The 12802-nt window shown below is 47.1% G+C and overlaps 1 protein-coding gene across 1 annotated transcript in view; it reads right to left on the bottom strand.

Annotated features, from left to right (window-relative positions):
• The window catches only part of KIF20B (kinesin family member 20B), a 434415-nt gene that overhangs the window by 43696 nt on the left and 377917 nt on the right, over positions 1 to 12802 (bottom strand). The window contains exon 30 of the mRNA XM_069239865.1: positions 10615 to 10818. Coding sequence (XP_069095966.1) covers positions 10615 to 10818 — 204 coding nt within the window. The remainder of the gene's footprint in view (positions 1 to 10614; positions 10819 to 12802) is intronic.

Below are 12802 nucleotides of genomic sequence, written 5' to 3'. Positions count from 1 at the left end.
AACTCCACAGATTTACTTGCTCTTTGAGAAAGAATAAGCACTGGAAGGAATTGCATTAAACTAGACATGAAAGTAGAACTTTACTAAGGAGGCTGCCTTTAATTCTTTTGGCTTAAATGTTCAGCAGTTTTAGAAATTATTGTTTAAAGTGTTCCGATCTGGGTATGAAGAACAACTTACTTACTTTTGGTTATGTTTTTTTCTGATACACTAGCCACTGATTCCTGAATTTGGAATATTCTTCAGGTGTCAGACTGGATCTGGAAAATCTCAAGCAGTACCTAGGTGAACCAGTAGATGGCACTGATCAGCTATGCATTTGCCATAGAGGAAATGACGTCCATGGTGCCTATATCGAGCCACACTAGAACACTGACAGCAGCTTCTTTTGTGACTATTTCTGTGTTAAAAATGCACAATTACATTAGAATTCATGTGTAACCAGTGTGCAGAATCTAACAGGATGTTAGGGCAATGAGTCCATGTTGCAGGGTAGGAGAAAGAGGGGGGCAGTGGCCGTGAGAAATCTTCAGTTAAAGTCTCTACCAAAAAAAACTTGTCAGTAGTTAAGTAACTTGTTCTTATGATAGAGATTTCTAACCGCAGATAGAATAGACCTGTAGAGTAGACCCCCATGAAATACCTCCCCAGAGGTGGTTCTATGAACTGGATCAGAACAGAAAATCTTGGAGAACCTAACATGGAAAGTGCCCATCTCAATAAGATCTGACTGTCCAAGCAGTAGTGCTTCATGAACGTGTGGAGGAACACACAAGCGTCTCTGTATGGTAAAAGTAGTAGCAGCCTTAGCTCTGGTGGAATAGGACCTTAAGAGGTTGCTTTCTAGCTAGAGCATAACAAATTTTGATGCAAAGTACAATCCACCAAGAGATGATCCATTTCTTTACCACTTAGCCTTTTTTTTGCTCCAGTCAACCCAATGAAGAGCTGATTGTTCACTAAGTGTTCTTTGGCACGACTGATGTAAAAAAAAAAAAAAGAGGGCCTAAATAGCAAAAAGTCTCCTCCTCCTTAAGGGGAAGTAGTCGGAGCGAAAAATGCAGGTTGCGCGATGTTTAGGCCGACAAGAACAGGAGTGACCACCTTCTGCAGAAAAGAGGTGTCCAAAGAGCCAAGCCGTCTGGTTTAAAACTGGTGTATGGAGTGTTTAATGAAAAATATTTAAGCTCACTAACCATTGTGGCTGATCTAATGATCTCTAAGAAGGCAGTCTTGAGAATTAGAAGTTGGAGGGGACAGCTATGCAGGTGCTTGAATCGTGAACCCATAAGGAATGTTAGAAGTCATTTAAATTTCTGTTTGGGCATGATGAAAGGAGTATAAAGGAGCAAATGTTGTAAGCCATTAAGAAAAGTCCCAACTGGTGACAAACCGTGAGGGCTGATCTGGCAAACGCAAAAAAAAGCAGCTATGACCCAAAGGTAACCTTTAACTGTGCCTAGGGTAAGGCCTTGCTGGGCTAAGGAGAGCATAAAGACCAAGACCTCTGACAAGGGGGCTGAAAATGGGTCAACATGACCAGATGAGCACCATGCCACAAATTTGCCCCAAAAGCATTCGCATACAGTCTTAGTTAAAGGACGCCTGACTGGCAGGATAACATCACAGATGTAGGGAGGCAGATGAAAGGCATTCAACTGTCACAGCTCAATCACCACACATGAAGGCAGAGTGTGCGTAGGTTTGGGTGGGGCAGCGGGACAGATGTTCACGCTCAGGAGTTCAAGATTCCAAACTCTCCTTACCAAGTCCAGAGCCACTAAGAGGACTTGGGCCTGGTCAGTCCCGATCTTCTTGAGGCCTCAGGGCAGTATAGTGGCAAGGCTTACATGAGACCTGGGCTCCAGTCTAAATGAAACAGGCCTCGAGCAGCAGATTCTTTGGAAACTCCAAAGCGCAGAAGTGCTGACATTGTGCATTCTTGGCAAATAGATTGAGTCAAGGTTCTCTCTGTTCTCAGAATTGACCTTGCTCCACCTCCAGGTGTAGACCCCCATTCATGACCTGCAAGGCATTTGTGGCCAAGCTCATCTGCCCTGGTGTTCAGAGATCCTGCCAGGATCAACATAACCAGGAAGATGTCCTGTCGCTCCAGCCAGGTCCAGAGGCACCACTTCGCTCTGTGTGTTGATATACCACATGGTGGTATTGTCTGTGAACACCAGAAGCAGCCATCTTTTGATGGCTGGAAGGTATGCTTTAATGCCAACCGAATCAGTCCCAGAAGAGCTGGGACTTCACCAGAGATCAGGGACCTCTGATCTCCACCTTTCCAAAGTGGCCACCCCAGTCCAGAAGCGATCAGTCACCATTGTCAGCTCTGGGAGGGGAAGAGAGAGGGTCTGACACTGGTCAAATCGCAGTCTGGTTGCCACCACTGCAGATCTTTTGCAGTTTCTGTTGAAATCTGGACAAGATGGAGAGACTCCCCTGATGCTGTGCACACTGCGACTTGAGGCCCCACTGCAGAGACCGCATGTGCCAAAGGGGTACAGAAGGCCATCAGACCCAACAGCCTCAGAGTCAGTCTCCCTGAAATCCAGGACAGAGGTTGAAACATTGGGATCATACCCAAAATGTCCTGGACTCTCTGCTGGGTAGGCGCATAAGTGCATTGTATCCGGAATGGCTCCAATGAAAGGGAACGTCAAGTCTGACTTTGGTATTTTGATAATGACCCCCAGCAAGTGCAGGAGGATTGCCATAGTTTGGAGGTGGGTGACGACTGCCAGGGGAGAGTTAGCCTTCAGCAGCCAGTCGAGGTATGAGAAGAGGGGACCCCAGACCTTCGAAGGTGAAGTGCAACTACTGCCATCACAATCACAAAAAACAAAGGAGCACAGGCAATGCCGAAAGGAAGAAATGCTCCTGGCCTACCACGAGCCGCAGGTAACACCTTTGGGCTCGTAGGACGGGAATATCAATGTAAAAGTCCAATGCTTCTGTCCAGCCTCCTGAGCAAATAAGAAGACGTGAGCCAAGGTGAGCATCTTAAATTTGTTTTTCTTCAGGAAGGCATTGAGGGGGTGCAGATCTAGAATGGACTGAAGACCTCCTTTCCATCCAAAATTAGTAAGGGTAGCAACCACATGTTACTTCTGACACTAGCAACCTTTCAAGTGCTCCTTTGGCCAACAGAGTCTGCACTTTCTGACTGAGCAAGATTAGATTGTCCTCTATCAGCCATTCTGGAGATGGGGGCAAAGGCGAAGCATTTTCCCCAAACAGACGGGTATAACCCCATGGAAATGCAGACTGTATATGTAGGAGGTTGGCTTAGTATATGGTGTAATCCTATAGGTGAGGCACCCTGTACTGAGTCTAGGAAACCCTTAGTGATAGTGTAGGAGGTTCTAGTTAACCAGAGCTCTGAAAGGGTAGCTGGGGAGGGCAGCTAAGGCTTATCCAAGGAGGATGTAAAGGAATTACAAATACCACATAGATCAGTCATAGGTCAGTCAGTGATGTACACACAGGAAAAAAAACACACACACACACACACCAGTGCTAGAAAAATAATGTCTTTGTCTTTGTAACACAAACACTAAACTGACTTTGGTATTTCTCCTACCTGGAGATATGAACATACAAAAATATACTTGGAAGCAGGGCAGTAAAAGGATGAAATAACATGGGCCCCAAGAGGGGTAGGGGGTGGCTTCCCTACACACACAAAAAGAAATGGTATGCGAAAATCACTACCAGCCCAAACTACCACCCAATTACCCTAAGGACTGGGGAAGTACTAGAACACCAAAGGCAACTAGATAGGATTCCCCAGGTGCCCGCGGGCAGAGTTCCATAGCATAACATGAGAAAGTCACGCAAGTAATTTTTTGAGCTTTAGGACCTTTCCCAAAGGACCCCGAAGAAACTTATTGGGATAAGGGAGGTTCAAGTATGCCCCTACTAGTAGATACCCAGAATAGTGTATTACCTACACCAGATAGCTCAGGTGCATAGGGATGAATTTGTGTCAGAACCTCCAGTGGAAGTCAATGGGGAGCCTCAGGTGTCCAGTTGCTGTCTCGATTCGTGGACCAGGTCAGTGGAACCCAAGCGTATATTCCAGAAGTAGAGGACCCAAGGAAGGAGGGGACAGAGTCCAGACCACCCTTCTTGGTGATGCTTTCCTGTCGGACGGTGGTCGAATTAGTGCAGCTGTGGAGTCCAGGCGATGCAGGAAGATCCCAGGAGTCATCCAAGAGCTGTCCGACGCCGATCGTCGAATTGCAGAGGGGTCAGCGGAACTACCAATAAGCCTTGGCAAATGCAAGAAAGTGTTGCACTGATTGTTGCAGAATTTTGGGGACCAGCAAGGTCAAGGAGACTCTACCTGTGGTGGAGAGTCCAGGCCAGCCCTCAGCACGTAGGAGAGCAAGCAGGAATCAATGGAGCCTACAAGCAGGACCGTCTGTCAGCAGGCACAGGGAGTCAGAGGAAGCCCTCAGCAGCACAGCAAAGATGGATGCCCACGATGCAGAGGTTGCAGGAAGGAAGTTGTTCTTGGAGCTGTGTAGTGCTGGAGGCTAGGGCTTCTTGGAGCTTGGAGGTCTCCAGACTGGAGAGCCAACAAGCCTTGGCAATGACAAACAGACGTGGTGCACAGAGGTTCGGATCAAGCAGCTCCAACGATGGATCACAGACTTCTCAGTTGCAAAGAAGACAGGTCAGACCTCTGGAGAGCCACAGAACCACCACCTGTGTTGTAGAGCCTTGAAGAGTCTGTGGGACACAACACTATCGTCGACACTGAGGTGCCTGCAGATGCAGGGGAGTGACTCCTTCACTCCAAGGGAGATTCCATCTCGTTTTCCTATGTGCAGGCAGAGTCCTTGTGTCTCTGGAGGATGCACATCCATGGAGGTTGCAGACGTCTTGTAGAACCTGGAAACAAAGTTGCAGTAGGAACCCTCCTACTGGTTGCAGTCTTGCTCTCAGCAGCGTTTCCAGTGTCCAGGTTGCAGCAGTTTCTTGCAGATGGACTTCGAGTCTTGCAGAAGAATCTTGGGTCCCCACCCTAAGGGGAGCCCTTAAGTAACCCAGAAAGGGGGTTGGATACCCATCTCTGGGGTGTCAGGAATGTCACCCAGCGGGATTAACCAGTCAGATGCTCCCAAGGGCCTCTGCTCATCTAATTTCCAAGATGACAGAATCAAGTGGCAAACTGGCAGAACTTGGTGCACCTCCCTAGGGGAGGAGCTGAGCAGAGGGGTGGTCATTCCCATGTCCTTTGTGTGGTTTCGTGCCAAAGCAGCAGCTGGGGGCTCCTGCACTGCAATAAGCCGGTTTATGCAAGGAGAGCACCAAATGTGCCCTTCAAAGCAGTCTAGTGACGCTCAGTGGCACCCCACCCTAGCCCAGTGACACCTGTTTCTAAGGGAGAGGTGCTCACACCTCTCCTCTACAGGAAATCCTTTGTTCTGTCTTCCCTTGCCTGAGTTAGCCTCAACAGCAGGAGAGAAGAACAGTGTCTGGAGTTGGCAGCAGCACAGACTGACATGCAGACCCTGAAAGCCTGTACAGGCAGACATGGGGGATTCCCTAGGAAACGCCTATAGTACATGGATTCATGCAACTAGCACTGGAATCGGTGTAGCTGCATGATTCCAACATGTTTGATACCTGATATGCTAGGTTCGGTGAAGCCATTATGTAACTGGATATCTTGTGTTGACCACTCTCCACTACATACCTTAGGATGGCTTCTCCGCACGTACAAAGCCCAGAAAATAGAGTCTGAGGTTTGTCGGGGCACCTCTGCTCATGGAGGGGTGCCCTCACACTGAGAACCATGCACCTCGCCCTTGGGCTGAAGGGCCTACCTTAGAGGTGACTTATGGGGTCGTAGTGCAGTGACTGTGATATAAGGTAAACCTTATATGTGGGGTGAATGGTGCATGCACCATTTCACACAGGCTGCAATGGCAAGCCTGTAGTCACAGTTTGCGTGGGCCCTCATGGAAGGCATAATACATGCTGCAGCCCATGGGGGACCCCTGGTGTACCAATGCGCTGGGTACCTAAGTGCCATATACTAGTGACTTGCATGGGTACATCAGTATGCCAATTGTAATGTAAAAGTTACTTACCAACTACATTTTAGGGGGGAAAACACGGACAAGTGGGTCCTGGTTAGCAGGATCCCAGAGTACTAAAGTCTAAACATACTGACAACAGGCAAAAAGTGTGTTACTATGTCAGAAAGGTGCTACTTTCCTACAGTGTAGATTCAAGTTGAATACTCTGACCTGTTGCTGAGGCAGGAGGTCCTCGCAAAGTGGCAGCCTAACCACAGGACAGATGTTCTTACCCAAGAGTTCCAGGAAACACACTCTCCTGGCCCAAACTAGGGTCACTAGCATAACTTTGGCCCCATCGTTCTGGATCTTCAGAACAGGCAGTGGGGAGAAGTCGCACAGGTGTTCCCTGTTCTATTTCAGCTGGAAATTTCCTAGTAGGTGCTCTTGTGGAAACTCCAGTCTGCAAACTTTTGACACTGTGTTTTCATCAGTGGTGAATAGACAGTCAGCTTTCTCCCCATTCAAGGAAAGCCTCATGCACCACAGCAGAATGCAGCCAACACTAGTTTTATACTAGACAATCCCTGCTCAGTAGGTCAGCTTTGGTATTCAAGGACCATGCATGGTGGGTGTCAACAAGAAAGATGCCCTTGCATTCCAGTCACTTCCAGAGATGCAAAGTCTCCTTGCACAGGACATTGCTCTGCCCTGCTTGTTGCAGTACCTCATACCGCTGGTGTTGTCCATAAGAATCTGGACCAATCTCTTCTTGATGAATGCAGGAAGGTTTTAGGATCAAAGGAAAGGACATCAGATCCAGCAGACTGAGGTGGAGCTGACATTCCACTGGAGACCAGAGTCCTCTGATCTCCACATCCCCAGATGAAACCCATCTCCCCACAACTCAGCATTGAGGCATCTGTCACTACCAGCAGCTTTGTGTGGGGCAGGGAAATGGGCATAGCATTGTACATATTGTGGTTGATCAACCACCAGTGCAGAACTTTAGCTTCTTCCTCAGAGGTCTGGGTGGTAAAGTCCACTGTGACTTCATGTTTCACAAGAGGGCATGTATTGAGTGGCATTGTTGACCAGGAGGACACAAGAAGCCAAGAGTCTAAGAAACCTCAGAGCCACTCTCACTGCGATCCAGGACCAAACCTGAAATCATGTGATCCTAGCTCGAATGTCCAGGACTTCCTGTTGTGGAGGAACAGCCATCGACTCCACCATATCCAGGACTGCCCAATGCATGGAAGTTTGTGAGAGAGAATCAGGTAGGACTTTGGCTCTTTTATTGTGAAACCTAATGGTGTCAAAACGTCTGCAGTCGCCCAGAGGTGGTCCACGACCGAGTGCAACTCGTTTCCCTTCAGCAGCAACTATTTATGGTTCCGCAGAACAGCAACTCTTGATATCCAAAGATGTACAGCGACCACGAGCATCACTTTCGTGAACACTGAGGGCCACTGATGAGGCCAAAGGAGAGCAAAGCAAACTGAAAACGCTGCTTGCCCACATTGATCCACAGGTAATGCATTTAAGACTGCAGGAAGGATACATGAAAATAGGTGGCCTGCAAGCCCAAGGACACCAATCAGTCACCCAGGTCCATAGAAGATAGGATCTGGGCAAAAGAGAGTATTTTGAATCGGTCTGTCCTTAGGAAGGTATTGAGGGACAGAAGTCCAATATAGGCCTCAGGCCCCCATCCATTTTCAGAACCAAGGAAGAGAGAAAGTAACACCTCATCCCCTTCTCTGAGTGCAGTACTCTCTCTATTACATCTCTGGAGATCAGCAGGGGTACTTCCAGTAGCAGGGTGATCAGATGTATTTCTAAAATCCGTTGTGGTGTGGGAGGGGTAAGGGGCAGGGAGGAAATAAAAATTTGAATGTAACTGTTTTGAACAGTCTGTAAGACATCTGCCAGATGTGATGGATCACCAAATTGAAAGGCTGTTGACCATTGCAAAAGGGGAAAAGTTGTTTAAGATTTATGGCCCTGCTGGCCTGGATGTTGCCTGCCAAGGCAGCATCCCCAAAAGGACTGTTCTGTCTGCTGCATCGTTGGTTGGGAAGGCTTTCTCAGTCAATATGCCAGTCCTATGCAGTAGACCCTCATTTTCTGAATATGGTGTGGGATTTGTCTAACAGGTACAAATAGCCAAAGAAAGTGTTGTAGCTCTACTGCCTTCAAAGTGTTCCAAGGAGGAGTCTGCATTGTCACCAAAGAGGACTGTCTCATCAAAGGGCATGCCCATCAATGAAGCCTGCACCTTGCCAGAGACCTTAGAGGACCTCATACAGGCATGCCCAGGATGGGCCACACTAGTAACAACTCCCCTGTCAAGGCAATCCATGGTGTCCAAGCTGACATAGATAATATATTTGGCCACATCTTGCAGATCATGGATCAGCAGGATTTTACTGCCCATGTCCCAAGGAGCATTGGCCTATCAGCCCGAAATACTGCACTTAGAGACTGCAATCACAGTCTGGCTGAAGAAAACAAATTTGCAAAAGGCATCAATCCTTTTAGATTCTCTATTTCGCAGAAGGGTGGGAAAGGAATTTGGATTAATTCTACTGTTTGAGGCCTGCACAATGGAGGGCAACCATAACTGTAGCACCTCGGCTGCCCTCTAAGCCACCACCGCGAATGAGGCACTCTTTTCCATCTGCAGCCCACGTGAAGAGGTAAGCTCTGTCACAGGAGACAAGTCAAGCCCACTGGTGTTCTGTAAATCAAGGTATAAAGCATCATTAATGTTATGAGGATGGAGCAACACCCTCTCACTATTATAAACACCAAGGAGTGTACCCTTCTCACACACAGAGTCATAGTCAGAACCAAAAAGATAATAAAGTCTCTGGAGATAGCTATGACACAGGAGATGCAGATGGTTACAGGCAGGTTTCATGACAACCAGCCCCACTTTTGCAATATTGTAGCATGAAATGAGTCACGCTCCAGGCGATGCCAATTTGGGATCAGATGTCGGTGTTGGCACTAGATCATCAGGGTGGCTGGAACTGACATGGTTTGTTGGGCTGGAGGAGAACTCTATACCAGAGTCAGTATGGGCCTGATAACTGGTCCTAATGGGACAGGCAGTGACAGAGAGGGACCCAATGGTGGTAAACTGAGAAAAGCACAATGAATATTTGCAACATGGGCTCTTTGAAGGGTTTGATCTGCTGCTGGGTTGACGACCGTCTGGGAACTCTGGACATGTCAGAACCAGCAGAGGGATTTACTCTGTGACCTCAAAGGAGTGTGACTTACATACTGAACCTCAGGCCTTCTCCTTGAAACTAGAATGGCAGGATGGGGTCGAGTCCTACCATGCTTTTTTTTTTTTTTTTTTTTTTTTTTTTTTAATACTTGCGGTAGGGCTTGGACCTATATGAAAACTTTGAGCAGTAGGTAAAATAGTTGGAGCTGCCCCCTGACTGGGACAGAGTCTGGGTCTGTGACACTGGGAATGAGATCTAGGCGAAGAACATGTCGTCATCTTGTGCTCAGCGACATACAGCTTGCCTTCAGGTCTAATAGTGTTTGGGTGCATGAGGGTGCACTTATCACAAGACTTATTATATCCAGAGGTTGTCTTTTGGAAGAGACAATGACCCTTAGAACAGCGAAAAGTTTGGAAGATGTCTGAAAACGCAACTAATTTTGGAACAAAGTACTAGATCTGCATCGATTTGCAGGCGCAGAAAGAAAGGAACGGACCTCAGTGCACAAGAAGGGCACTTATAGGCAGCTCCTCTGCAACACTTGTTGGGTGGGATGAAGCCAACTATGCTATCTAGATGCGCGCATTGGGGCCGGGACACTACTATGAAAACTCTCTAGATCCAGTCTGCCGCCTGGAGATGTGAGGAATCTTTCTGCGGTTAGAAGTATCACTCAGAATAAAAGGTTACTTACCTTCGGTAGCACTCATTCTATAAGCTACAAAGGAAGCAAAGAGATCAAAGGGGCCATGGTCGAAAAAGGGATCTCTTCAAACTGAGCACCTGTAGAACAGAACAGGAAATTCATCTCATGTATACATACAGAACAAGTACTGGCGGAGGCTGTGTTCGCCACCTGCGTATTTACCGAAAAAAGGGCCAATACAGAGGACAATCGTACACTGCCACCGCAGTTCACCAAGTGCACAAAGACATAACATGATTTCTTGCAAGTGCTGAAGCTGTCCATCAACATCAATCTGAAAGTAAAAGCACGTTTGTTTTTACTGTGAGATCTACTATAATCCCCCTCCCATCAAGCTAGTGGACTACTTCTGTAGCAATTGTGTTTTTTTACTTTTTGCTGCTGGCTGATCAACTAGATTATGAAAGCAGCATACACCACTGTCAAAACATGCCAAAGTCGAACTCACAAAGACCAAAGAGAAGAGGAAGCCTTTCGAATATCGGCGTCACATAGGAAGCAATAAATAGTTCTACTTTTAAACAGCTTGTTAACTGTGCGAAGAAATTGCATCATTCACTCTTCTCCATGTACACTAAGTGACAACGCAAGAGAAGACGCAGGCCTGTGTGCAGATGGCTACCTCTTCCATCTCGTGGCTCTTCCGCTTTCTCAGGGGTCTGTTGATCTTGACAGTCACGGGCGAGGCGCTACCCTGATGCTTGACCTCCATTTTATTGGGCGTCAGCGGCGTGAACTGAATCTCCAGCTGTGGTTTGGGAAACCTGCTCGTTTTCCCGTTTTCTGTGGATAGCGCAGATGAGTCCAAAACAACATCTGAGTTGTCCTGAAAGTAAAACACGAACCGGATAAGAAACATTTACTCTCAACGAAGAAAACGTGCATTCTGGTAAGATGCAAGGCTTTATAAGACAACAGATAAATACAAATAGCCAAACACTGGGCAGAAACTTTTATGCAGCATCGACAAAGCCAATCAACCTGGTGTAGGCTGCAAGCCTATTAGCTTGAGCAGTGTTGTTCGAAGGATTGATTATACATATTATTTAAAAAAAAACTTTCATGCGTGCACACATTGGGGGGGGAGGGGTGGGGGGGGACGCTGCAGGCGGCAGCGAGGGAACAGCCGAACAGGCCAATGTATGAGCTGGGTGGCAGAAACTCCAAAGGATGGTAAAATGGTAAACGGAAGAATAAAGTGCTGGAACTCACGAAATTAGGGTGTAGGGCTAGGGGAACATTTAAGGAGATCCAGATAAATTGAAAATGTTTCAGTTCTGAAAATGTGCGTTTGTGATTTAGTTATTGTAAGATCAGGACGGGATAGTGTTTTTGTAGTTTGCCAATTAACCCCGTTCGCCGCTATACACCATTTACTGCGCGACATCCCTCATGTTATCTCCATCTTAGTGGTGGTCTTAACTCTCACATTATGTCCACATTTATGACCGCCTTGCTTCACCGCCTCTTCTTCTGCGTCACACACAAACATGCAAACGTTCACTCTCTTCTCACCTGTAAACGCAACATTTTCCTTACCTCGACATTTCATATGCTGTATACCTCGTAACCTAGAGATTCATAATTAAAACTGGAACGTATGAAAGTACTGCTCTCTACACTCCGCCGAGAGGCCAAGGGATTGGATGTGCTTGTTGTTTAAATTCCTTTGTGATCCAGTGGCTGGCACCAATAGAATCTCACACTTCAAGTCTGAAAGCTCCCTATCTCATCACACCAGGAGGGTGTGCAACATTCTCTCATCTCACTCCTCTGCCTGTTTTCTTCAAACTCTTCTATATGGCTTTTTGTTCCCTTGCTTATGACTCTTATTTTACCAATTTTTCCCTTTATTCCCCCCTCGTCATCTCCAATCTGGGCAATGGCTGGTCCTCCTATTTAGTGGCAGCCATCTCCAGTGTACATGAGAATCGGGGCCCTGTTCCGCTCATTTCAAGCTCCCCAACGCCCTGGCGACACCGGATTTGGAGGAATCCCTGTGCGCACTAGAAGGTTCAAGGCTGCATAAATTAGGGTTGCCGTCTGACTGTTTTTTTTTTTACTGACATGGCCAGTCCCTAGCCGGTAGAAAAATTATGAAAATCAGTTAAAGTTAGGATTTTCACCCCTTACAATTACATACTTAAAACGGCAAATAAAGATCTTTAAAACTTGTGCTCGAACTGTATTGACAACCCTTCACTGATATAGAAAAGAGACAGAAAAGTCATTTTAATAGAGAATACGGGTGAGTTTATATAGAGTTTTAGTCAGCGGCGTAGCGGGGGGGGGGGGGAGGGGGGGGGGGGCAAAGATGATCGTCTTCTGTGATCCTCGATGGGCTTGATTGGATATGTATGGTCCTCTTTGGTCTTTCCGTGCTCACAGCTGCAGTGCCAAAGAAGGATGGAGACACCTTTGGAACCCACTCCATTTGAAGGGATCCCCTTCCTTGCAGCTGCACTGCAACATCTAGGATGACGTCATGAGCTACATTTAATGCAGTGGGTCCTCTCGGGAAAATGGTTACGAAAGCGTGAGCTATAGTAGACATGCAGTGCATGCTGACATGACCATTTCACCCAAAACCGGACAAGCCCTTGTGAGTACTGGTACTCTCCTCAGTCCTGGAGAAGTTCCGGTACTCAGCATGAAAATAACTTGAAGTCCCGGTACTCAGTACCCCTGAGTGGCGTCCCACTTTAAGCACTGCTTGACACCACATCAAAACTGAAAAATACCTTGATTCATTGGTGTGAGGAGGAAAGAGTAGCTTCAGTTGAGGTGTGTAGGAGAAAGCGCCTACAGAG

The sequence above is a fragment of the Pleurodeles waltl genome, chromosome 6, assembly GCF_031143425.1.
Source record: "Pleurodeles waltl isolate 20211129_DDA chromosome 6, aPleWal1.hap1.20221129, whole genome shotgun sequence".
Lineage (NCBI taxonomy): Eukaryota > Metazoa > Chordata > Amphibia > Caudata > Salamandridae > Pleurodeles > Pleurodeles waltl.
The sequence above is the reverse complement of the archived record's forward strand: the minus strand, read 5'-3'. Positions and strand labels throughout refer to the sequence as shown.